Source organism: Lampris incognitus, chromosome 18 (genome assembly GCF_029633865.1).
Source record: "Lampris incognitus isolate fLamInc1 chromosome 18, fLamInc1.hap2, whole genome shotgun sequence".
Taxonomy (NCBI): domain Eukaryota; kingdom Metazoa; phylum Chordata; class Actinopteri; order Lampriformes; family Lampridae; genus Lampris; species Lampris incognitus.
In genome coordinates, this window is record NC_079228.1 from 14909443 (window position 1) to 14937092 (window position 27650).

The 27650-nt window shown below is 44.5% G+C and overlaps 1 protein-coding gene across 1 annotated transcript; it reads left to right on the top strand.

Moving 5' to 3' along the window:
* pex1 (peroxisomal biogenesis factor 1) lies at nucleotides 1-27650 on the top strand. Its single transcript, XM_056297975.1, has 24 exons — nucleotides 1-96; nucleotides 4535-4678; nucleotides 4828-4911; nucleotides 5210-5324; nucleotides 7062-7801; nucleotides 7914-8033; nucleotides 12660-12780; nucleotides 12977-13083; nucleotides 13230-13315; nucleotides 13435-13567; nucleotides 15733-15829; nucleotides 15932-16102; nucleotides 16228-16382; nucleotides 16535-16721; nucleotides 17053-17219; nucleotides 17937-18071; nucleotides 21721-21785; nucleotides 21966-22108; nucleotides 22359-22462; nucleotides 24322-24498; nucleotides 25619-25861; nucleotides 26048-26242; nucleotides 26455-26585; nucleotides 27237-27650. The coding sequence occupies exons 1-24, from the start codon at nucleotides 1-3 to the stop codon at nucleotides 27310-27312; spliced, it is 3792 nt and encodes a 1263-aa protein (XP_056153950.1). The 3' UTR covers nucleotides 27313-27650.

The following is a 27650-nucleotide window of genomic DNA, read 5'->3' on the forward strand; positions in this document are numbered from 1 at the left end:
ATGGGTATCCAGCCCGTTACGGTGATATTTAGCAACGCCAAAAACTGCTTTCTTCACCTTCCCTCCAACTTAATAACGCACCTGTCACTGCAGGAGGTAAGTTAGCTTCGCTAGCCAGCCAGCATGAGACATGACGTAAGAAAACATCCAGCAGCGATGTCGGCTAGCACAGCACACTGTTTCAACAGACTGTAGCTTTTATCAAGTAATTTGCTCGTTCATATTTCTAACAGGCTCATTGTCATATTTGCCAGCTCGAGAGCAGAGCTCGTGTACTAGACAATTTGATACTGAAGGTTTTTAAAAAAATATATATATATTAACTGGTCACTATCTTAAAACCTCGCAACGACTTAAAATATAACGACTATACTTTCTGTTTCCGTGTTTTAAACTGTTTTCACAATTTAAACCCTATGAGGCACTTAGCAGTCTCTGTTTTATGTTGTCATGTTTGCGTTACTACATTCTGAGAATTATAACGAATACAAACGTGGAATACACTCCGTACTTTCACCTAGCTCACCAAAAGTACAATGAAAGTATTCTTGTGGCCTCAGTGATCGTGTACTAGGGAAGTCCAAGAAAACCAATTAGATTGACAGCTAGGTGAGAGCTGTGGTGAGAGTTGAGGGAATGGAGGGTTGAATGGAGAGGGTATATACTATATGATGGTGTTGGGGATTAGGTGAAGGGATGTGTTTTCAGCCTCTGATGGAGTGACTCAGCTGCTGTAGCTAGACAGGGAAGGTAATTTCAGCAACGAGCAGGCTGTCATAGGGAAAGGAGCTCAGTGGCTGGAAGTGCCAGAAAGCAGAGCTTGAGCCGGTGTGTAGGCCTGGATTACAGTCTGACATCATGGGGTTGTAGATCTGCACCTTTGTACACCAACAGCAGAAATTTGCCAGAAGTGCCCACTGGCAGCCAGTGGAGGCTATGTAGGGGAGGGGGTGGACATGGAGGGTTTGAAATGAGGTAGGCCAATACATTCTCACTGCAGGTAGGTTTTGGTTTGCTGAATGTTGTGTTGAGTGCAGATCGGCTGGATTGGTTTATGGCTACAGTGTGACACCTTGTACGATAGCTTTGCATGAAAAGTCTTGGTAGTAAGGACAGAAGTTAGTGGTTTGTGTCAACAGTGATGGAGGCAACTTGTAGAAGGCTCTGTGTTTCGGGTAACAAGAGCCGCTCTTGTTGAGAATATGAGGTGATGGGGAGACATCTGATCGGCGATATCAGCAAGGTAAATTTACTACAATAAAATGAACTGCCTTCAGGTTAGATACTGCCAAAGTCATAGAAAGCCTGGGCCTTGCCTTTCTTCAGGCTCCTGTAGGAAGGAGTGGCTGTGGAATTGCCTCCTTTTACTGGATGTGTTTGTGTAAACTACTTTTTGTGGTGCTGGTTGGGCATGAAATATCTTATATTATCAAGGTATTACCAATTAACCTGGCTGAACAGTGTCAAAGTAGGTTATGATTTCTTTCTATTTTTGGTTTTGTTTTCTTGGGTAATTTTTTTCAAATTGTGTTTGTTGGTTTTCAATTTTACAGATACGTTCAATGTAAATAATGGTTTTGTGTTTTGCAAAAAAAAAAAAAAAGCAAAAAGGAGTGGCTGTTGCAGCTAGAAAAGCACTATAAAAATGCAACTTGAATTTGAACTTGAAAAAGATTAAAAACGTACAAAAACGAAAGATAAAAAGGGGTGGGGGTGGGGGTTCAAGTTGCTTAAGAATTCAACATGAAAAGACTCATTGATGCCGCGTGTCCAACAGTAATGACAATGACTGAAGGTCAGCAAGTATGAGGAGGTTTATAACTTTTAATTAAATTTAAGTATGAGGATTAAATTTAAGTATGAGGAGATTTAAAACGTAGCTTCAGCGTAGTCCAGGGAAGGGCGCCACATTTTCTCAAATTTGTCAGCAGAACCACAAAGTATAAACCAGAGTTTCTCTAGTTTTAAGTGCTGTATGACGTCTCTCAACCATAAAATATAACTGGGAGGCTGTGGGTTTTTCCAGTTTAGAAGAATTAACCTGCATGCTAATAACATTATAAAGGATGCAGTGGTCTAAGTAGCTCCTCTAAGAGGACTATCCTCTTCTGGGACATCGAATATGGCAGTCAAAGGATCAGGTTCTATCATCTGCCCAGAAACATCTGATAGAGTTTGGAAAATAGATTTCCAGTATTTAGATAATTTAGGACAGAGATAGAACACGTGTGCCAGAGTAGCAGGGAGCTGCCTGCATCGGTCACAAATAGAGTCTACCTTAGGATATATTTTAGCAAGTTTTACTTTAGAATAATGAAGACGATGTAGTACCTTGGGCTGTATTAGCCCATGCCTGATAGATATTGATGCTTTATGTATATGTTCTTCAAGGCGTCTTCCCACTGGTGTTCTGTTATGTCCAATCCCAAATCATTCCCCCAAACACTTTCAGAATAACTAGGGAAGTGTTCTGCAAACTAAATAAATAATCATGTACAAAAGATATTGCTGCTTTGGCTGAGAGATTGAAGGAGAACAAAGATTACATGGTAGTATTTCCTTGGGTAATTTTGACCACATTTTAAGAGTATTTGCAACATTATGAAATATAATAATGATTATTGGGGAGGCATGGTGGTTAGTGCTGTCGCCTCACAGCAAGAAGGTACTGGGTTCGAACCCCGGGACTGTTCAACCTTGGGGGTCATCCCAGGTCAACCTCTGTGTGGAATTTGCATCTTCTCCCCGGGTCTGCAGTGTGTTAATACTCCTGTCTATGCCCCTGACCATGGCATTGGAAAGACGAACTGGAGTTGGTCACCGGGCGCTGCATGGTGGCTGCCCACTGCTCCTAGCTACACAGCTAGGATGGGTTGAATGCAGAGCATAATTTCCCTATGGGGATTAGTGTATCAAAATCCAAAATTGGCGGCACGATGGCACAGTGGTTAGTGTGGTCGCCTCACAGCAAGAAGGCCCTGGGTTCGAGCCTCAGGGTAGTCCAACCTTGGGGGTTGTCTCGGGTCGTCCTCTGTGTGGAGTATGCATGTTCTCCCTGTGTCTGCATGGGTTTCCTCCGGGTGCTCCGGTTTCCTCCCGCAGTCCAAAGACATGTAAGTCAGGTGAATCAGCCGTACTAAATTGTCCCTAGGTGTGAATGTGTCGGCCCTGTGATGGCCTGGTGGCCTGTCCAGGGTGTCTCCCTGCCTGCCACCCAATGACTGCTGGGATAGGCTCCAGCATCCCGCGACCCTGAGAGCAGGATAAGCGGTTTGGAAAATGGATGGAATGGAAAATCAAATATTACTAACATTTTTAGACACGGTCCAAAACATTATTGTGTAGAACACCCCGGTAATCGCTATTAAACTATTGCCACTTTTTTTGCAAAACATCCTGTAGAAATGCATGGATTTAAATAAAGCTAAGCTAGCTGAAGTGTAATCAGCTTTTGAAATTGATATCTAGCCTATTCGTTTCAGTTGCTGTGTTTTCACCAGTGTTGTAGAAATTCTGTGAAGTTACACTTGGTGGCGACAAAGCTTCAGAAATTTTAAATGGGCTTCGAGAAGGGAAGGGTCTACAGTGCAACACAGTAGTTTTGCATCCAGGTTAGTTGAGGGCTACTGGTATCTGTGACATTTGAAAATATAAAGAGAAGTCCTTCTCACGTTTTAGTTCCAGGAAAACAACAGGTGGGAGATAAAAGGAAAGAGGTCTGCACCCAATAAATTGTTTTGCAAAAGAATGGAATTTTTATTGATGACAACAATGTTGTATAACAATTTAATTCCATTCTATAGCCATCCATCCATCCATTATCCAAACCGCTTATCCTGCTGTCAGTCATTAAAATATTTGGGCGGCACAGTGGCCCAGTGGTTAGCACTGTTGTTTCACAGTAAGAAGGTCCTGGGTTTGAACCCCAGGCCATCCCAGGTCCTTTCTGTGTGGAGTTTGCATGTTCTCCCCGTGTCTGCGTGGGTTTCCTCCAGGTGCTCCGGTTTCCTCCCACCATCAAAAAGACATATGCATGTTAGGGTTAATACTCCTGTCTGTGCCCCTGAGCAAGGCAATGGAAAGAAGAACTGGAGTTGGTCCCCGGGCGCTGCAGCTGCCCACTGCTCCTATACAATAGGATGGGTTAAATGCAGAAAACACATTCATGTAAGAATACAATGTCAAATAAAGTGTTTTTTTCATTCATATTTATTGTCATTAATGAAGAATTCACTCTTTTGAAAAGTATTTTGCTTGAGTGTGGAATTCCATCCTTTTTTTCCAACTATAGCAAATAAGAAATGTTGGGGGGCATCTTTGAAACTTCCAAAACCAACTTCATGTCATCGACAACCACAGAGGAGTAGGTTGCTAAGTTCTAAGAGGAAAGGAACTTGCACACTATTGAACATAGAAAAATAATGATCATGAAGTACTTAGATCACAAAAAAGTAATTGTTGACAAAAATCCTACTTTTAATGACTATCAGAGTAATTATAAGCTCATCTTCAAATTTGTGTCTGTAAATTTTAGAACCAGGCTTTGGAGTTGTCCTGGGGTCATGGGTCGCTAGTGTTCCTCAGCTGGACACGAAGTAGAGCTGCAAACCAGGACAACCATAAGGTGGAGCTGTGTCGCCAGCTGGCACAGAAACTAGGACTGAAAGATGGCGAGCAGGTAGGAGTCCTTGGTTAGAAATTCCAGTTTTTCATGTGGCTATTGCGTTCTATCCATATGATACAAAGAACTTTCTCTTGCCTGTAGTAAGCCACTCTCAGGACAAACCGGAGTTATTTATGGTGACTGGTTTAATGTTTTTCCCTCAGGGCTTTCTTAGGCCTTGTCAGCAGGTCTCGTCAGTACATCAGGTGTTTGTGGAGCCTCTGTCATCTGATGACTGGGAGATTTTGGTAAGTGAGCGTACTGGCTTTATGCATCACCTGATGCCTTTGAATAGAAGGTGTTGTTTAAGATGTATCGACTGACAGCAACAGATTTGATTGAATTCCCTTCCAGTGGGAGTGTTAAACTTTTCAAGTATGAGATCCCAGGCTGAATAAAAACGTTCTCTTCCCCAGGATGCTCAATAAAATGTGCTTGTTCTCTTGTCATAAGAAAACCTACAAGCTCTGTGACCCATTTCTGGCCCCTCTTCATATTTGAAGAAGTGTTGCTTTACTGGCCGTGTCCTTCGTCTGACACCCGCAGGAGCTTCACAGTGCAGGTCTGGAGCAGCAGCTGCTGGACCAAATCAGAGTGGTGTTCCAGGACGCCGTGTTCCCTATATGGGTGGACCAGCACACTGTCATCTACATCCGAATCGGTCAGTGTTTCCATGGTTTTTTATTGTCATGCAGTTTTTGGATCATATCCCAATATCACTGCTGCCCTCCAGCAAAAGACACACACACACACACTTCTGTAATGGTGGTCCGCATACCAGATTGCTGTCCACATGCTGTCCAGGCACTGCCAATCAGGACACTAACACACATGCTCCGTGCACTGACCAATGCACCAGTTTGTTTTCCTACTCTCGTCCTCGTTTCTTTGATTTTTCCTGTGTTCTTTGTCTTGTATGTAACTGTGCATCTGTGTCTTTTGTTTGCCTTGACTGTAAATCACATATGTCAATATCAAGGCCCGCAGGCCAGATACAGCCTTCCACTGCTTTTAATCTGGCCCACAAATAAATTATGACAGTCAATTAAATGTGGCCCGTGCACTGGTGTTTAAATTTACGTATGTGACAATACAGCATTGAAACGCAGGAGGCACTATTGCGCTCCACTCTTAGTTTTATCAGAGGCCAAATAGGCTACTGAGGCTACAATACATCCATCCATCCATTATCAAAGCCGCTAATCCTAATTAGGGTCGCAGTACGCTGGAGCCTATCCCAGCAGTCATTGGGCGGCAGGCAAGGAGACACCCTGGACAGGCCGCCAGCCCATCACAGGGCCAACATACATACAAACACACACACACACATTCACACACACACATTCACACACACACATTCACACCTAGGGACAATTTAGTATGGCCGATTCACCTGACCTACATGACTTTGGACTGTGGGAAGAAACCGGAGCACCCGGAGGAAACCCACGCAGCCACGGGGAGAACATGCAAACTCCACACAGAGGACGACCCGGGACGACCCACAAGGTTGGACTACCCTGGGGCTCGAACCCAGGACCTTCTTGCTGTGAGGCGACCGCGCTAACCACTGCACCACTGTGCCGCCCCATGGCTACAATACAATCAATGTAAATGCTAGCATAAAGAATGGTCAAAAAAGAAAATTGGACAATGAATATTGAAAATTTCAAGAAAGATGGGAAACACAATATTTATTTTGTAAATTCAAACAAAAGCCAATGTGTCTTGTATGTCAAGAGTCATTGGCAGTTTTCAAAGAGTATACCCTTCGGAGGCATTTCGAAATGAAGCTTGAGCATTGTGGAAACATAAAAATTAAAACACAACCTTCAAAAACAGCAAAACATGTTTACTCATATCAACAGTGTAGTCAGTGTGAGGGAGCTGTGAAGGCAAGCTTTATAATAGCAGAGGAAATAGCAAGAGCATGCAAGCTGTTCACAGAGGGAGAGTTTATTAAAAATTGCATGAAAAAGTATGTAATGTTACATGTCCCAACAAGAAGCAGGCATTTGCTAATATCAGCCTCTCCCGAAATACCATGGCTAGTCAGGTGGATACGAGCTGGCCTCCGACTTACATATCAGGCTAAAACCTAAAGCCAAGGAATTCGTTTCATATTCACTGGCTGCAGGTGAGAGTACAGACAGGACGGACACTGCCCAGTTTTCTGTCTTCATCCAGGGGGTGGATGCTCAGTTTTCCATCACTGAGGAACTTTTGGATTTAAAAACGATTAATGGGAAAACTACCGAACGGGACATTTTCACATAAAAGTGGAGCGGTGCATCAACAAAACAGAATTGCAGTGGAATAAACTTGGGCTGACAATGGATTTCTTGAGCTCTAGTGTTTCTAATCTGGCCTTTTTTTTTTCTCTCTCTCCCCTCTGCAGAATCACTGTTGCCATCTGCACCCTACGGTCGCCTGGAGCAGTTCACAGAGTTAGTTATCACTCCCAAGAGCCGCAGTGGAACGGGCAACTTTGTGAGCTCTCCTCCCAGAGCTAGTCAGAACCAACCACTTTACAGCCAGCCAAACTACGACCTCTTTCCTCCCCCGGGTTCATCATCATTACATAAAAGCATTCGTGAGACCAATTTTAACCCCTCCACTGACTGCACCCCCTCGGTCCCTCAAAGCCGCCAGTGGGGGGGTATTGGAGACCTGAGGAACCTGCTGCATGACATGCTAAAGGGTAGGTGTGACCCTGTGAAGGAGGGACCCTCTGTCCCCCCAATCCCCACCCTCTTCAATGACTCCACCTATAGAGTGAGCCGTGTGCCTCCTGGGTCTCTCTGCTCTATAAGTCATGTTCCAATTGGGGCAGTCCATTTGTTTCCTTTGAGTCAGGATGTTGATGATTGGTCGACTGGAGGCCAGCCTGCAGTGACATACAGCCTGCTCTCCAAGGTCCCCTCCCCTAAAGAAATCCGAGACAGGGCCAAACAGGCCATGGAGAAAAATAAGACTGCAGGTGTTTCTAAAGTTGCTGCTACCCCAGGGGACAAAGGACAGGAGGTAGAGAAGGTGGAGGAGGCCGTAGTGGTCAGGACGGTGTGTCACCATGTAGACAAGCTACAAGGCAAGCACAGACATTCCAGTAAGAGAGAAGTCCACTGTGGAGGTATCTGGGTAAGTATTCCAACTGTGGCTTACAGAGTAATGGGTACTTTTCATTTATCCACGAGCTGAATTCTCAGTTGAGATACAGCCATGCATCCTACAAAATTGTCTTTCTTTTCAGATCCCACAATACTTGATGACACGGCTCAATGTCATCCCCCACTCGATAGTGAGAATGAAGCCAGTCAAATCTACGGCCAAAGTAGCCTCCAGGATTCACCTACAGCCCTTAAAACCGCTGGTGAGTGGCTTGAGTACTGGGTTGCCGTATTTGAGCGTGGTCTTGTGTCCTGATGTTGAAGGTCTCAGTTTCATCTGGCACTTCACCACATAATGACTCAGACTTGACTTGGTGACAGACGGTGCGGACTCATAATTTTTCAAGACCTATTGAGTACAAGACTTGAATTTTCTTCTTTTTTTTTGGTGTGTGTGAATATCACACCACCCCTAAGGAGATCAGTAAAGTGCAGTTTAATTTAATTTCTTTCTTTTTTTATTGGAGTTTCAAACATTCCTTTTTTGGTAGGGTAAAAAAAAAAGTTAAGTTTTTTAGTGTAGTGAATTTTTGACTTTTACTGTAGACTACTACTTCTACTACTTCTACTAGTAGTAGTAGTAGCAGTAGTAGTAGAAGTAGTAGACTAAAGGCTACTACAATTTGAGTAATGATGTTAACTGGACTCGCACTGTTCTGGTGTCAGTCTTTACAGGAGTTCTGTACCCTCCCCTTTGGTCTTGAGTTGGACTCACTTCTATAGTGACAGCATGGTGTTAATGAGCAAATATTTTCTCCCTCCAAAGAAGTTATATTCTATAGCTCTTTAATGTCCACGAAGGGAAATTTGTGTTCAGCAAGATTAAAAGGCAAACACTGAACAAGACAAGCAAGACAGGCAAATATAAAACATAGAAGAAACATAGAGAACTTGATGCATAAATAGAGGAAATGACCAAAGTGACAGCAAAAGACATTACTAATATAAAAGTCCCACATACGGCTTGCATTGCCTGTTAAAATGCATTGATAAACAATAAAAGATAATTGGAAATAAATTGGAAAGCAGCAACAATGTGTTCAACATACATTCACCTTAGCTTTGCATGGCAGCGATGGCTTTAGGAGTGAAGGAGCTTCGGGATCGTACATGTCTAAACTTGAGGAGTATGACCACCTACCTGGAGGGGAGCGGCTGAAACTCAACATACAGAGGATGGTCAGCCAGTATACTGGTGTTGTTCAGCAACACCACCTTATCCTATAAAGCACCAAGACACAGCTGTCCAACCCCAGCGATTTTAGAACACATGCTGACAATTTTCTGCAGTTGGGATTTGGACTTGACATTAAGATTACCATACCAGGACGTCCGGGTAGCGTAGTGGTCTTTTCCATTGCCTACCATCACGGGGATTGCCACTTCGAATCTCCGTGTTACCTACAACTTGGTCAGGCGTCCCTACAGACCCAATTGGCCGTGTCTGTGGGTGGGAAGCAATGTGGGTATGTGTCCTGGTTGCTGCACTAGCGCCTCCTCTGGTTGGTTAGGGCGCCTGTTCGGGGGGGGAGGGGGAACTGGGGGTAACAGTGTGATCCTTCCACGCGCTACATCCCCTTGGCGAAACTCTTCACTGTCAGGTGAAAAGAAGCGGCTGGCAACTCCACATGTATATAGGAGGAAGCATGTGGTAGTCTGTAGCCCGCCCGGATCAGCAGAGGGGGTGGAGCAGCGACCGGGACGGCTTGGTAGAGTGGAGTAATTGACCGGATACAATGGGGGAGAAAATCCACACAAAAAATAAAAAAAGTCTTTATATGAGATCTATAAAAAAATGGTCAGAACCGTTCCGTCAACATCAACGGACTTTAATTTGCGCAATAAAAACATGCGATGTTGGGCTTTGGCATTGATTGCATTTCTGTTCGACTCCCTGTGCAGTTTGTCATCCAAGACTGTACCCATATATTAGTGGCTGGATGTACTTTTTTTGGCTCAACTTTTTTTTTCATCAATCAGCGTCATCAAAATTTGTAATCAATCACCCAAAACCGGCACCTTGTGAACACAAGGTGGCGGTTTTTTGTTACTAAAACCGATTACCGTAACTTTGGTTTCGTGGACATTCGATTCGAGGAATGAAGATCGGCTATGCCATACAAAATCTTCAACAACTTTTCCATGTTCATTCTCTTTATTGTCGAGTAGGCTAACAATTACAGCATCTAACAGAAAATTTCATTATATGTCTACTCTTGTGCTGACATCTGCAGTCATCTGTGTATAAGCTGTACAGTAATATGGAGCGGACACACCTTTGGGGAGAGCCAGTGGCAGAGGGATGCTGATCCACTCCAAACTTCATTTACAATCAGGCTTTCAACTCTATTTAGTAGAAAAAATCTAAAAGACAGAAGCTTCTTAACTAAAACATAGGGCTGGATGGTGTCAAATGCAGAGGAGAACTCTACTAATAGTAACCGGACAGATGCTAGCAAATAAAATTGAGCTGCATTACTACGGCATCCTCAACTCCTCTATACAATATTTATTTATTTACCCCCTCCCCTTTTCTCCCCAATTGTATCTGGCCAATTACCCCACTCTTCCGAGCTGTCCCGGTCGCTACTCCACCCCATCTGCTGATCCGGGAAGGACTGTGGACTACCACACGCCTCCTCCGATACATGTGGAGTCGCCAGCCGCTTCTTTTCACCTGACAGTGAGGAGTTTCGCCAGGGGGATGTAGCACACGGGAGGATCACGCTATTCCCCCCAGTTCCCCCTCCCCCCCGAACAGGCGCCCTGACCGACCAGAGGAGGCACTAGTGCAGCGACCAGGACACATACCCACATCTGGCTTTCCACCCTAAGACACAGCCAATTGTGTCTGTAGGGACTCCCGACCAAGCTGGAGGTAACACGGGGATCCAAACTGCTGATCCCCATGTTGGTAGGCAACGGAATAGACCACTACGCTACCCGGACGCGCCCCCCCCCCCTTACATCTTCATGCACAATAGTGATAAATTCAACATGTGCTCAGTTCTCATCATAATATAGGTCTTTCAAAATGCTTCACCACCACAAAGGAGGTGAAAGCTGCTGGCCTAAAGTCATCCATTTCTTTAGGATTCTTCTTTTTCGCAATTGGTACCACAGTAGCCCTTTTCCAAACCTCTGGCATAGTATGGCTATCAAGAGATGCTTTAAATATTTACTGAATGATGTCACACAGCTGGATGGAGCGTAATTTTAAAACACGACCACTCACCCTATCTAGGCATGGACTGTTCCTGATTTGAGTCGCCTGTAAAGTTTTCAGAAGAGAGGTTTGGTAGTTGATCATTACTGTCTTCCATCCTAGATCAGATGCTTTCCCAATCCTCTTTAAAATCATGAGCATTGACTCTCATAAAAAAGTAATTTAATCCATTTGGTAAATCTCTATTGTTATTAAAACTGCCACAAGCAATGTTACCACTAGTATTTCTCTGCAAACTGACCATCGATTTAATCTCTTTTTATGCTGACATTAAACTTCTAGTGGTAAATTGGCCTTCCACTTTCTTTTCATAATTCATTTTGGTCCTTCTGGATTTCAGGTTTCAGGCCACGGTAAGCCTGCCTAATATCCTTTCTATTGCCCTTATAAAATACTAGTTTCTTTTTATTTAAAACAGCTTTCGAGGACTTGGTCACCCATGGGTTATTATTTGGGTCAATCTGGAATTTAACCTTGGGTATCACACTATCCTCATGGAACTGAATATAACTGCCGGCACGGTGGCCCAGTGGTTAGTGCTGTCGCCTCACAGCAAGAAGGTCCTGGGTTTGAACCCCGGGGTTGTCCAACCTTGGGGGTCATCCCAGGTCGTCCTCTGTGTGGAGTTTGCATGTTCTCCCCGTGTCTGCGGTGGGTTTTCTCCAGGTGCTCCAGTTTCCCCCACCATCAGAAAGACATGCATGTTAGGGTTTATACTCCTGTCTGTGCCCCTGACCGAGGCATGGCAAGACGAACTGGAGTTGGCCCCCGGGTGCTGCATGGCGGCTGCCCACTGCTCCTAGCTACACAGCTAGGATGGGGTTAAATGCAGAGTGGAATTTCCCCACAGGGATCAATAAAGTATCTCAAACAAAAAAAAATCAGTGAGCTCATTAATATCTACACGTCTCTTTTAAATGAGTCCCAGTCGGCATTCAAAGCACCCTTGCAAGCTTTGGACACTCTCTCCGGTCCATTTCTGTACCAACCTGATCACTACCTTTTCCCTCTTCAGCACTGGCTTGTATACTGGCAAGAAGAGAATTGCATTGTGGTCTGTTGACCCTATTAGGGGTCTTGGCAATGCCTTATATGCATTCAGAAAGGACCCATGATTTTGTCCAAAGTGTTTCATTGAAATCCCAGAGAACAATGTGAGGTGCGTCTGGGGGGTGTGATATGTACTTTTGCACTGCGTGGGCGAGTTTGTCAGTGACTGTCAGTCCATGAGTGAACATACACAGCAGACATGAAGAGTTGGGGAAACTCCCCAGGTAGATAAAAAGGTCTCAAAGAAACAGTCAAATTCCACATAGGGGGTGAAAATCCTTTCCCTTGCAATAACAGTTTTACACCAGCAGCTGCTGTATTGATATGCAGACCAACTCTGCTACCCTGTGATTTCCTCATAATCGCAGGGTATTGGTCTGTGCTTATGGGTGCACCAAAGTCATCCAGGATCAGTTTGGAGTTTATATTTTTTAAGCTTCCTGTTTGTACAACTGTCAAGATTGCTGGAGATACCAGGCAGACATCTCCATTCTTGGAATATGTGATTGGATGTGATGATATGTGATGTTTGCTATGTTCTTCATGGTCACAGCCTGAAGAGAGTGACGAGCAGATCCAGACGGCTTTCCTAGGCTGGCTACACACACAGAGTCATGAACCACTCGCCTGTCTGAGGGCACGCTCCAGCACAGTCCTCCTGCATGAAAATGATGGTAATACATGCAAATATTCATGCATACATTTCCTTTATGTCCCTAATGGAAATTTATTTATAGCCTCACATGGCTATGTCATACCCTTCCTCATATGTTAGATATCATTCTAAGTGGTTTAAAATCTGATGATGTGCATACTCTTCATTTCTTGGAAATGAAATAAGCATTAACCATTCCTCTCAATACCTTTTAGAGAAATTAGAGTTTGCATTGACTGTGTTGAAGCCTGAATTGGCAAATGAGCCCCCCGATCAGTTGTTTCTGCTGGAACCAACTGTTATTCAGAAGACAGACATACAGGTAATGGTTATGCATATTTTCATTTTTTTCTCATTGTCCTCATGTCAGTGGACTTCCTGTGGTTTGTGCATATCCCAAATGGAAAGCCTCTGTGATGTTTGCAAGCTTTCAGAATGCTCACTGTCCCCATTACTCAACACGTTCAGGTGGACAGAGAGCCAGTAACCACAGCAACAGTGAAAGCCACAGCGGACACACCAGACATAGAGTTACCCTCACTGAATACTCTCGGGTAAGCCAGTCCTCACCACTTACACGCTCCTATGGCTGTGAAATGATAAAGCACAGTGGTCACCAAAAGGACCCTTAATTCAACCTTCCCATTTCTTCCTTCCCTCTTCCTTCCACCAGTGGAGTGGATGAGCTGAGTAAAACTGGCTTCGAGTTTACTTCCCACAACCTCTGGGGTAGTCCACTCTCACGAGAGCTGATGTCCACTGGATGTGGCCTCCGGGGTGGAGCTCTGCTCATCACTGGAGCCAAGGTATTATTATTGTTATTATTATTATTATTGTTGTTGTTGTATAAGGGGCGAAAGCCCCGAGGGAGCTAAACCCTTATCGTTTTGATATGGGTTTTTTTCCTTTGCTGAATTTTACGTGAGATTGTAAATCAGTGGTAAATATGGACTTGCGCTTTGCACACATACATTTATGAAATAAGGACCCTTATGGAATAAGGTCTGAATTGGCCACATGGTGTCGCTAAAAATAAAGCTCCAACATTTCTGTGTTTGTAAGGCCACACTGCAAATCCATTTGAAGTGAGATTTGGTACACATACCAAGCCTCTTGAGTGTGTTCTACGAATTTGCCAATCCACGGCTTCCGGAACATCTCTTGCTTCTGAATGTGACGTATTTCCCAGTGAAACAGGATGTTAGGGTGGGACACATCATAGGGAGGGATGTGATTTGATCCTTCAGGATTTGATTGGATTGTGCAAAACATTTTATGATTTTTTTTTGGATTTTTGTCCCAATTGTACCCGACCAATTACCTCACTCTTCCGAGCCACCCCGGTCGCTGCTGCACCCCCTCTGCCAATCCGGGGAGGGCTGCTGACTACCACATGTCTCCTCTGATACATGTGGAGTTGCCAGCCACTTTTCACCTGACAGTGAGAAGTTTTGCCAGGGGGACGTAGTGCGTGGGAGGATCACACTATCCGACCCCCCCCGAACAGGCGCCCCGACTGACCAGAGGAGGCACTAGTGCAGCAACCAGGACACATACCCACATCCAGCTTCCCACCTGCAGACAGCCAATTGTGTCTGTAGGGACTACCGACCAAGCTGCAGGTAACATGGGGATTCAAACCAGAGATCCCCATGTTGGTAGGCAATGGACTAGACCACTATGCTACCCGGACGGCCCTTAAATTTTTATTTTAAATTGTAAAACTATTAAAATTATATTTTAAATTGTAAACCTACATTAAATTTACCTGTGCACACACCCAACTGGGTGTCAAACCTTGCTGACCTGCCTGTTGTGTAATCTGTGTCACAGACTGCACTTGTGCACATTAAAGCTATGTCTGTTGTTCCCTTTGCCTCTGAGAATTTTTTTTTCTACTGGTTTGACCCTGTCTCACATGAGATGTCTTTGTGGGTGTTTTGCTGTGCCTTATATGGCGTCTCTAGGCGGGGTAATTGTGTTAATTTGTGATAAAGAAGGTTGTGGGAACGCACTTCTGATTTACAAATGATTGGTATTCGTCATTGTGTGTACGTGCAAAATTAATGCCGCTGAACATCTGATAAATACTGCACATCACTCAGGAAAACCTTTCAAACATGCTGATAAATTGGGCCCAATGTGTGTGGCCTTGAAACTTAACTAAAGTGTGAATGTATTTCCTACCTTTTTTATAAAACACTCTGAAAGCCTTTTTTTCCAGATCGTTTGAAAGCTTCATTGTTGCATCGGCTTGCAATCTTCTTTTTATCGGTGGAAAAAAGCACACTACCACGGCCAGCTGAAGCGTTGCATCACCAGTATGATGCAATATGATGATACCTTTCTTTGTCCTTTTTTTATCGCCATTCTGTATTAAAGTCAGCCTTAGGTTTCTTTCCTTTTGTTGTGGCCGCTTCATTTCCTGTGATCAACATGCCGTCTTCTTCTTTTGGTTTTATGCCTGCAGACATCACCCCCATGCTTGTGGCATGCATGTGCACCCTTGTATGCATGCTGGGAGAACATGTAATACAAACAATATGAAGACATGCTGTTCTTACTGCGCTCTATAGCGCCACTAGCAGTCAAAAACTCCATTGGATATCTTTAAATCCACATTAAGGAGTAAAGAGCCATGTAAGCAAAGCCAGAGGCATAAAAACAAAAGCAGTACATAAGAAAGGCGAGGTTAAGGACAATTAGTGTAAGATTTTCCCAATTAACACTATAAATGGGAGTTTAAGAATGTGGTTTAAAAGGCGATACTCATTTAGCCAGCCTAAGCTCCTTTGTCAAGAAGCCCTGAAAGCAAAGCCGCCATCACCTCCTCAGAATATTATAATTTTTACACAAGTCCATGGTTTTATATGAGCATAGTAACTATTAATATTGGTATTTTGGTCAGTGTTGTTAGCAGGGTACACAAATGGTGTGGGTTTATGTTGTGTGTTATGTTGCGTCCTTGTAGGGGAGTGGGAAGAGTACACTGTCCAGAGCTTTGTGCAGAAAGGCTAGTGAAGACCTGGATGCACATGTAGAGATGGTGCACTGCAAAAAGTTGAAAGGTAGGAGTACACAACATATTCAGTACACATCTGGCTTTAAGCATGCCAGTGACAAATAGGTATCCAAACGTGATTTTATTTATCAGTTATTTTTCCCCCAAGGAAAAAGAGCAGAAACTGTGAGACAGATGCTCGAGGAGATTTTTGAACAGGCTGTATGGAGGCAGCCTTCGGTGGTCCTTCTGGATGACCTGGATCATGTGACCGGGGCACCAACCTCTCCAGAACATGAGCATGGGCCTGAGGCGCTGCTGCGGCAGCACATCGCTCAGAGTAAAATATGATTTTATTTTTTTAACTTCCTGAAGTTTTAATGAGTTTGAGTTCATCATTGTTGTTGATCACAGACAACATTTGTAATCGATATGGGTTCCTCTGCTCTGTATGTGTGCATCCAGGTCTAATGGATGTGGTGGATGAGCTGGTTGTTAACTCCAGCCTAGTGTGTCTGATCGTTACCAGTCAGAGTGAACACTCTCTCCACCCCTCCCTGACTGAAGTGCAGGGATCCCACTTCTTCCAGGGCTTTGTGCACATCCAACCCCCTGACCAGGTCCACACACACACACACACACACACACACACACACACACACACACACACACACACAGAGGCAGTGCAGTGCAGTGCTGACTTATCAAAAAGTACCTTATCAAAGCATCATGTTATTTCTTGTGTGTGTTTTTATGTGCTGATGTCCACCAGGCCCAGAGAGCAGAGATCCTGCGTTGTCTGATCCTCAGGAAGACCAGCCTGTCAGAGGAGACACTACATACTCTGGACCTGGGAGTTGTTGCAAAGAAGACAGAGGGTTACGTGGCCCGTGACCTGGCAGTGCTGCTGGAGCGAGCCATTCACGCCAGTGCTGTACACACAGGAGGAAGCAGCCAAGGTGGAAAACTACTGCTCTGCACCAAAATCTAAATCAGACAACCACTGCTACATAGGGCCGTGTAACTCGGTTGACTTAAGTGTCAAGTCAAGCTAAAATTTTACTCAGAAAAATTCTACTCTAAAAAAGGATAGGGTTGGGATATGAAAATCAACTCGTGTTTTCAAAAGTTTGTATTTATTAAACAGTGCATTTTTAAAGTTTAGCCAACAAGCATCTTGGACAGTTTCAGATAAGATTTCAGAGTAGCTCACACTGTTGATAATAATGTGTGCTCATATACTGTACTCTCTCTCTAATGCATTACCTGTTTGTCATCTGTCCACTCCAGGTGTGAGTCTGTGTTTGAGAGACTTCTTGCAGGCCCTGAAGGGCTTTACCCCTCCCTCAATGTGGGGAGTTAGTCTCCACACCCCTAGCAAGGTGGGGTTGGAGGGGGTGGGTGGGTTGAGAGAGATTCGACAGCAGCTGATGGACACCGTACTACTTCCTGCTAAGGTCAGTCTCTTTGGAAAGAAGACGAGGTTGTCTTCTGATTGGTTGAGAGTAGGTCCTTAGACAACTGAACCATAAAAAACTGATAATAAAAAATTGTTGCCAACAAATTGTATCATTGATCTGCACAGCACATTCTGGTTAGCAAAGTACTTCACTGCTGAAGTGCAACATATGAAAAATTTGGTAGGTATTGCTGCTACAGTCAAAAGTTAGTTAAGGCCTACGTCCTCTAAAGTACACTTTGAATTGATGTCAACAAAGTACAGTGCTTTGTAAAATAAGTAGCACTGAACTTGTTTAGCATTTAACAAGCTGTGTGAAATGCTTGTGAAACAAGTTTGTCAATGACAAGTTACATTATACCTTTGTTTAAATTGAAGCAATAGAGTAACATTACCGAAACAGTTGGATAAAGATTTGCGCCATCAAACTGATGAACCACCTTTTGAACTAAACAGCCAAAAAAAAAAACAAACAAAAAAAAACAGACCCATATTGACCTAATGAATTTCCCTTAATGAAGAGAAATGCTGAATTCTCTTTGGAAAATAAAGCACAGACAAAAATTGATGTGGGTGGTCTAAAATATTGTTTGTTGAGGATTAGCTGAAGTAAGCTATGCAAGGTGCTCTATTAATTGAAATTGAGGCGATTTATTTGCATTTTCTGCATGCCATTGTACTCTGTTGTAGGTCATGTTTTTCCTTTGTTTTGCAGTATCCCTTACTGTTCTCCAGTCTTCCCATTCGCCATCGCTCTGGGATTCTTCTTTATGGTGCCCCAGGTACAGGGAAAACCCTGGTGGCCGGTGCCGTGGCCAAGGACAGCAGTATGAACTTCATCAGCATTAAGGTATGAATGACACTTGCTTTTTAATGACACTCAGTCAGAAGAGTAGGTGTTTTCTTTATTCGATCAGTCAGTAAACACGGGATTGACTATTCACGTCAAACATGTGGCTTCCTGAATCCTCTTCTTCTCCTTTGCCCACAACAATGACTGCTGTTTTACCTCTTCCCATTCCTGACAGTATTATCAACAGACATCATTACCCTCACTGTTACCACAATTAATGACATGTGAATCAGTTCAATCTCTGTCCCCTTCCTCAGTCCTCACAACTTATCATAAGGCAACATCATCTGAAACCGGTGTTGCTCAACACTTGTTCACTCAATAACAAAAGCCTCATTCTGAATGAATGTATAATTGACAGTAACCTTGATTTCCTCTGCCTCACTGAAACCTGGTATAAGCCCCTGGACTATTTTGCACTAAACCAGCCCATACCCACAGGATTCACATATTGATAAACCTCGTCTTGAGGGAAGGGGAGATGGTGTTGCTGCTGTTTACATTTAAGCATCCACCGTTTCCATTCCTGCCGCTCATTCTTTCGAACACATTGCCTTCAAATTCTCTAGTCCCAGTCACTGCCGTTATCTACCACCTCCCCAGGCCAAACCCCTCATTTCCCTCTGACTTCTCTGGTTTTCTGACTCAGCTATGTGTCATCTCACCTTCCGTTCTCGTCCTGGGTGATTTTGATATCCACCTTGATGACACTGACTGTAAATCTGCTTCAACTTCACACAACATATCACATTTCCTGCTCACAGCCACGGCCACATTCTGAATTTGGTCTGCTCCACTGGTCTCACAATATATCAACTCTCCAACCACAACGTCAATAACTCTGACCGCCTGGGAATCACCATGGACATTGAAATCCCTATCCACGTCCCAAAAATAAAATGCATAATATCCTTCAGAAATCTCAAATCTATATCCTCCTCAGCTACCTCTTTTGCCAGTAAAATGTCTACCTCCCCTCTATGGCTGTTTGATAATCCCTCTGATCTTGTCAATTATTATGACTCACTCTCCTCCTGTCTAGATCAGCTGGCCTTCATTAAAACCAAAATATTTTCGTTCACACAATCAGCTCCCTGCTATACCCCTGAACTCTATCAAATGATATCCTGTAAGTGCCAGCTCAAAAAACTTTGCAAGAAAACTGGTTTAACAGTGCATCTCCAAGCCTACACAGACTACCTTAAACAATACAAAGATGTTCTCATCACAGCCCGGTCCACCTGCTGCTCACAACTCATACACTGACTCCACCAACCCCAAGGCTCCCTTTTCCACAATAAACGTCTCAAAACCAGAAACAATTCCTCCAATGGCTTTACAGTTATAAAGTGCAACTCTTTCTTTTAATTTTTCCAAACTGAAATTTACTCCGTCTACAGCAACCCTACCGCTTCTCCCTTTACCACTCAGCCCCTGTAAAAGTTTTCCCGTGTCCCCAATGGAGTTGTCCAACTTTATGGTAGGGATGCGAAGCTCCACTTAAGTTCTGGATCCCATCGCATCCAATCTGGTTAAGGACTGTCTCCCAGCTATCTCTTCACTCATCACAGAAATCATTAATTCCTTCAGCTCTGGTTCAGTCTCCCATATACTTAAACTGGCTGCTTTTACCCCCACCCACAAAAAAACCTGGACTCAGCCTTGATATCATGAGCAATTTCCATTCTAGCTCCAATCTCCCCTTTCTGTCAAAAATACTGGAATGTGGGCATCCGGGTAGCATGGCGGTCTGTTTCGTTGCCTACCAATACGTGAATTGCCGGATCAAATCCCCATGTTACTTGCGGCTTGGTCGGGCGTCCCTACAGACACAATTGGCCATGTCTGTGGGTGGGAAGCCGGATGTGGGTATGTGTCCTGGTTGCTGCACTAACACCTCCTCTGGTCAGTCGGGGCGCCTGTCCAGGGGGGAGGGGGAACTGTGGGGGATAGCGTGATCCTCTCACATGCTACGTCCCCCTTGCGAAACTCCTCACTGTCAGGTGAAAAGAAGTGTCTGGCGACTCCACATGTATCGGAGGAGGTATATGGTAGTCTTCAGCCCTCCCTGGAATGGCAGAGGGGGTGGAGCATTGATCGGAACAGCTTGAAAAGTGGGGTAATTGGCTGGATACAATTGGGGAGAAAAAGGGGGGAACCCCCCCCCCAAAATACCAGAATGTATTGTCGCCTCCCAACTTAAAGCTCACCTCATCTCCAACGACCTGTTCAAACCATTTGGTTTCCGCTCACAGCACAACACAGAAATAGCCTTCCTTAAAAGCACAAATGACCTCTTCCTCTCTGCAGACTCCGGCCACCTCAGCATTTTAGTCATCCTCGACCTCATTGCAGATTCTGACACCATCAACCACACCATTCTCTTGCTTTGAATCCTCCCTAAAAATCACTGGTACTGCCCTCTCCTGGCTAAAGTCATATCTCTCAAACAGACAACTGTTCATCAGCATCAACAACTGCACGTCCTTCACTGCTCCTCTGTCCCGAGGAGTCCCCCAGGGTTTGGTGCTTGGTTCTCTCCTGTTCATCCTTTACATATGCCCTCTTGGTAACATCATATGTCATCAGGGTCTCCACTTCCACTGCTATGCCCATGACGCCCAGCTCACATATCCACTAAATCCATCACCACAACAACTTACTTCAGTCTGACCAACTGCATCACTGAAATCAAATCATGGCTGCAAGCCAACTTCCTCAAACTAAATTGTGATAAATCTGACATGATCATCATTGGGCCCAATCCCTTACCAAAACCACTCACAACTTCTGCCTTACCATCAATAACTTCCACTCTTGTCTCCCTCCCCACACATCCGCAACTTTGGAATCATTTTCGACAGCAACTTCTCCTTTGAACACCACAATCAAATCACCAGAACCGCCCTGTCCACCTAATAAAACATGGCTCGTCTCTGCCAGTCACTCTATCTCTGTTGCTGAAACCTTGATCCAAGATTCAAGATTACTTTATTTGTCCCAAGGGAAATTTGTCTTGCCCATAAAAGGCCATGCCTTCATCACATCCAGAATTGACTACTGCAACAGCATTCTGTATGCCTCATCATCCAAAGTCCTAAACAAATTCCAGTACATCCAGAACTCCTGCTGCCTGCCTGCTCACCCACTCCCATGACCACATCACCCCTGTCCTCCACTGACTCCCTGTCCCACAACGGATCCAATTAAAATTTCTTCATCTCTTTGAGAAAGCCTCCCATAACCAGGCCCCTTCCTACCTCACTGATCTGTTCCACTACCATACTCCTTCCCGCAGCCTTTGCTCTGCCGACACCAACCTCCTGTCTCCTCTAGCGCACTGGACCTGGGATGACAAAGCCTTCTGCATAGCTGCCCCCTCCCTCTGGAACTCCCTCCCCAAACACATCAGACTGCACCAATCTGTCCATATTCAAATCATTAATAAAAACTCTTCTCTTGAGAATTGCTTTTAATGTGTGATTTAATGTTGTGTGTTTCATATTTTTGGTGCATTGCTTTTATGTTTATTTTAACATATGTAAAGTGTCTTTTAGTATTTTGAAAAGCGCTGTAAAAAATCAACAGTATTATTGTTAAAAACTCAATGATGCATAATATTTGCTGTTACTGTTTTCCCCCTTAGGGGCCTGAACTTCTCAGCAAGTACATCGGAGCAAGTGAGCAAGGTGTCCGAGATGTCTTTCAGAGGTTATTCCACAATAATTCTCCCTACATGTTTGCCATTTCCATTATTCAAATAGGCCTCTTCAGTAGGTAGTTGTAGCTGGTAACATATGAAGTGTCTTCATAGGCATTGTCCCTGTATAACTGCTCAAATTGATTGATAAACCTCAGTCTCTCCCTGTCTGTTCACCTCTCCTCTTCCAGGGCCCAGGCTGCCAAGCCGTGCATCCTGTTCTTTGACGAGTTTGATTCTTTAGCCCCCAGGCGGGGCCACGACAGCACAGGAGTCACTGATCGTGTGGTCAACCAGCTCCTCACCCAGCTGGATGGAGTAGAGGGACTACAGGGTAGGGTGATATAGCACAAGTTGCAGTATAGCTTGTCAAGTATGCTAGGCATAAGAAATGAAAGTAGATATGAGCCTTGTCCCTAATTTGTTGTTATTGGTCATTGAGTCAAGTATTCGATATTCAAACATAAGAGAGTCACAGGCTCTGTTAATAGTCACACATTGATAGTCATAGACTTGTTAGTGCTGCAGATCATTCATGTATTTTAGTGTGGCAAAATCCTGACTGTGTTTGTATTTGTTGCAAGGTGTGTATGTGTTAGCAGCCACTAGTCGGCCAGACCTGATAGATCCAGCCTTGCTGAGACCTGGTCGACTGGACAAATCCCTGTATTGCCCACCCCCTGATCAGGTCAGTTCAGCTAGCATCATTCATTCATTTCTAATAATCTAATCCCATTAGTTGCACAACAATCAGATCCTGAAGGCTCAAATCAGAGCCTTCCCTATGTTTTGTCCTGCCCTAATATCCTGTTTTGCTTGAAAATACATGAAATTACAGAAGCAAGATAGGCTCTGAATGCCAGTTTCATGTTGTCTTTAAGATCTACAGTGCATCCGGAAAGTATTCACACCCCTTCACTTTCCCCACATTTTGTTATGTTACAGCCTTATTCCAAAATGGATTAAATTCCTTTTTTTTCTCATCAATCTACACACAATACCCCATAATGACAAAGCGAAAAAGGTTTTGTAGACATTTTTGCAAATTTATTAAAAATAAAAAACTGAAATATTGCATGTACATAAGTATTCACACCCTTTGCTATGACACTCAAAATTGAGCTCAGGTTCATCCTGTTTCCACTGATCATCCTTGAGATGTTTCTACATCTTGATTGGAGTCCACCTCTAGTAAATTCAACTGATTGGACATGATTTGGAAAGGCACACACCTGTCTATATAAGGTCCCACTGTTGACAGTGCAGGTCAGAGCAGAAACCAAGCCATGAAGTCAAAGGAATTGTGTGTGGACCTCCAAGACAGGATTGCATCGAGGCACAGATCTGGGGAAGGGTGCAAAAAATTTTTTCTACAGCTTTGAAGGTCCTGAAGAGCACAGTGGTCTCCATCATTCGTAAATGGAAGAAGTTTGGATCCACCAGGACTCTTCCTAGAGCTGGCCGCCCAGCCAAACTGAGCAATCAGGGGGAAAGGGCCTTGGTCAGGGAGGTGACCAAGAACCCGATGGTCACTCTGACAGAGCTCCAGCGTTCCTCTGTGGAGATGGGAGAACCTTCCAGAAGGACAACCATCTCTGCAGCACTCCACCAATCAGGCCTTCATGGTAGAGTGGCCAGACGGAAGCCTCTGCTCAGTAAAAAGCACATGACAGCCTGCCTGGAGTTTGCCAGAAAGCCTCTAAAGGACTTTCAGACCATGAGAAACAAGATTATCTGGTCTGATGAAACCAAGATTGAACTCTTTGGCCTGAATGCCAAACGTCACGTGTGGAGGAAACCAGGCACCTCTCATCACCTTGCTAATACCATCCCTACAGTGAAGCATGGTGGTGGCAACGTCATGCTGTGGGGATGTTTTTCAGCGGCAGGAACTGGGAGACTAGTCAGGATCGAGGGAAAGATGAATGGAGCAAAGTACAGAGAGATCCTTGATGAAAACCTGCTCCAGAGCGCTCAGGACCTCAGACTGGGGCGAAGGTTTACCTTTCAACATGAAAACGACCCTAAGCACACAGCCAAGACAACAAAGGAGTGGCTTCGGGACAAGTCTGTGAATGTCCCAGCCAGAGCCCAGACTTAAACCCCATTGAACATCTCTGGAAAGACCTGAAAATAGCTGTGCAGCGACGCTCCCCATTTAACCTTACAGAGCTCGAGAGGATCTGCAGAGAAGAATGGGAGAAATACCCCAAATATAGGTGTGCCAAGCTTGTAGCTTCATACCCAAGAAGACTTGAGGCTGTAATCGCTGCTAAGGGTGCCTCAACCAAGTACTGAGTAAAGGGTGTGAATACTTAAGTACATGCAATATTTCAGTTTTTAATTTTTAATAAATTTGCAAAAATTTCTACAAAACCTTTTTTGCTTTGTCATTATGGGGTATTGTATGTGGATTGATGAGGGAAAAAAGGAATTTAATCCATTTTGGAATAAGGCTGTAACATAGCAAAATGTGGGGAAAGTGAAGGGGTGTGAATACTTTCCAGATGCACTGTATGTTAAGTGCCTCTCCTCTGCTGCTTGCAGGAAGCTCGGGTGGAGATCCTGCGAACTCTGAGTGCTGGCATCCCCCTGGCTGCTGACGTGGACCTGGAGCAGCTGGCCACGGCCACAGAGCAGTTCACTGGTGCAGACCTGAAGGCTTTGCTTTACAACGCCCAGCTGGAGGCTATCCATGGCAGCACGAGGACCAGCACTCTGCATGTCAGTACTGGTAAACCTCATATATACGACTTTTATCCCCACTTTGAAAAATGCTACTTTTCTGAACACATCTCTCTCCTTAGAGACTCTTTTCTTTTTTTGTGTTTTTGGATTTTTCCCCATTTTTCTCCCCAATTGTACTTGGCCAATTACCCCACTCTTCTGAGCCGTCCCGGTCGCTGCTCCACCCCCTCTACCAATCCGGGGAGGGCTTCGGACTACGACATGTCTCCTCTGGTACATGTGGAGTCGCCAGCCACTTCTTTTCACCTGACAGTGAGGAGTTTCACCAGGGGGATGTAGCGCTTGGGAGGATCACGCTATTCCCCCCAGCCCCCCCCCCCCCAACAGGTGCCCTGACCAACCAGAGGAAGCGCTAGTGCAGCGACCAGGACACATACCCACATCCGGCTTCCCACCTGCAGACACGGCCAATTGTGTTTGTAGGGACGCCCGACCAAGCCGTAGGTAACACGAAGATTCGAACCAGCGATCCCCATGTTGGTAGGCAATGGGAGTTTGCTGTGTAATTTTAATTGCTGTTACTTTATCTGCTGGTTTCACAGCCTCACGGTAAAAGACAGAAACAGCTTGAACAGCACTGTTAAAATCTGGTCTGTGGCATCCGGGTAGTGTGGCGGTCTATTCCTTTGCCTCCCAACACGGGGCTCTCCGGTTCGAATCCTCCTCCCACCTGTTCAGGGGGAGGAGGAACTGGGAGGAATAGCGTGATCCTCCTACGCGCTACGTCCCCTTGGCAAAACTCCTCAGTCAGGTGAAAAGAAGCGGCTGGCGACTCCACATGTATCGGAGGAAGCATGTGGCAGTCTGCAGCCCTCCGTGGCTTGGTAGAGGGGTGGAGCAGCGGCCGGGACGGCTTGGAAAAGAGGATAATTGGCCATGTACAGTTGGGGAGAAAAAATCCCAAAAAAGGGGGGGGTATTAAATCTGTTCATGCATTTTATATCATAACAGTTATGCTTTTTGGTTGGCTCACAATTTTTCACATCTGTGTTGCCTTTGGAAAAAAAAAGTTATTCTGTCCACCTATATAGAACCAGAGCAGATAAGCTGCCTGTGCCACTAAATCTTTGTCCATCTATTTCCGTGGGGTGATCAGGAGCTGAACTCCGGTTCAGACAGCGACGTCAGCCTGTCCTCCATGATCTTCCTGAATCACAGTAGTGGTTCCGATGACTTGACCGGGGAGGCAGATCCTGCCCTGGGACTGGACCAGTCCATGGTTCTGCTGGAGCCTAGTGAGCTCCAAGCAGAGGCTGAGCAACACTGTAGCAATGTCTGGAGACTCTACTTTGGGAGCTCGTTTGAGTCGGAGTCGGGGAACCCGTCGCTCTTGGGACTGGTGAGAGACTTGACTTTTACACTTAGTCGTTAATTCAAAACACACACACAGAAACAAGTATTTTGTCATAAATGCAGAGGTCAATGCTGTGGTTCAGCCAGGCAGTTCCTGCTTGTTTTGGATTTGCATTTTTCTTCCTCATCGCTCTGTGTTGTCCTTTTCTCTCAACAACCCCCCCCCCCCCAGAAATCCCAGTGTGTCTCTGGGCCCAACTCCATGACCCATGACCTTACAGGGGCATCATTGCATGGACCTGGTGGCTCCCTCCCCCCAGCCTACATGTCCTCCCTCCAGAATGGCTACGAGGAGCTTGGCCAGGAGCAGATGGAGCGCCTCCTACAGGACATTAATAGAATCAAGAGCAACTACCGGAGAGCCAATGTGAGTCAAAATGACTGGCACAATACTAGAGAGAGGGGGAAAAAAGCATAGTCAGATTTATGTTGAGTTATTCTACAGCATTCTGTTCTAAGCTACTAACTATCGGTATCTATTATATTGTAAGGTTCTGACATGGAGAGGGTTGTTAGATTACCAGTGTGTGCTACTTCATGCATGTTACTATATAGCCATTCATGTGTGTGCTGAAACAGGAGGACTGTCTCCAGAACCAGTCAACGTCCAGCCGGCCGGGCCTGCTGCTGTGCCAGGCCCACTTGAATTCAGCCCTGGCTGTCACCAAACCATCCCTCAGCAAGGCTGACTGGGAGAGATACACAAACCTGTAAGTGTGAATTTTACCATCTGTATAATCCAATCACAATAATGGCTTTATAGTATTACATGACCACACTGTTCTTTCACAATGTCAGAATTTCCACGAGTGGAGAAAAATAAGATGTCAGTTTTTTTGATCAAAAAAGTGGGTTTTGAATTGGTTCAATTAGCTCTCAGTTTTACTTGTGTGTACAAAAGGCCTTGTCAATGTTGCATTTGTGAAATGAGATTGAAGAAAATCTGACATGTAAATTGGAGTTTCAAAGCTGCCACCACACAGCAGGAGTGCTGCTGAGTGAGACCTGAACTTGTATTTAGTGCTTTACTAATTTGCTCTAATGCAACATGATCTAAGGTACGCCAAGTTAGGTTTAAATGTCGGTGTTTAATGTTTCTGATTAATAGCAGGAGTAAGAAAATGCCATCAGATGTTTCATGTTAATTACCTAATAAATCAACGTTCTATTCAGCTTGTATTTGAAATAGTGAAGCTGAGTGAGCTCAGAGACCTCTCCTGTCACAGGCCTAAGTAGATAACTGAACATACAAGTGTATTCCTGTTCCTAAAGTCATGTTGCTGCCACTAGATATGTCATAAAAATAATAGACAATGGGAATAAATTGCAATACTGTGCTTTTGAAAATGATTTCCTTCCAGGTACGAAGCCTTCGGTGGTTCAGGAGAGGCCAGAAAGCAGCCTTTCAAACCAGGTCAACGTGTGACGCTAGCTTGATCCAACATCTTCAAGATTTTTTTCATGTTTCATTCACGGTTTATCCATCATATAGTTTTCAGTTGTACAAATCTAAGATTAATTTAAGAAGATATAAGACATTGTAAATAAAAAGGAGTTTTGTATGAATAATATTTGGGGTATCGTGCTGACATGTTGATGAATGTAAGAAATTAAACTGTACATTGAATAATGAATGTAAATATGCATAGTCTCAGAATATGTACAATAAATTAAGAGTTTATGTTTTCGGTAACCTGGCCTGTATCACTTGTGGAGTTGATTATACTTCCTCTCATGACGTTTGATTAAAACTCACCAGATGGAGATGGAATAAA

Bases quoted from the DNA above. Each gene is read 5' to 3' on its own strand.
- pex1 (XM_056297975.1), top strand. From the start codon at position 1: ATGGGTATCCAGCCCGTTACGGTGATATTTAGCAACGCCAAAAACTGC. The intron at 22,109-22,358 runs GTAGGGTGATAT...ATTTGTTGCAAG, and splicing joins TGGAGTAGAGGGACTACAGG to GTGTGTATGTGTTAGCAGCC. The intron at 26,586-27,236 runs GTAAGTGTGAAT...ATTTCCTTCCAG, and splicing joins TGGGAGAGATACACAAACCT to GTACGAAGCCTTCGGTGGTT.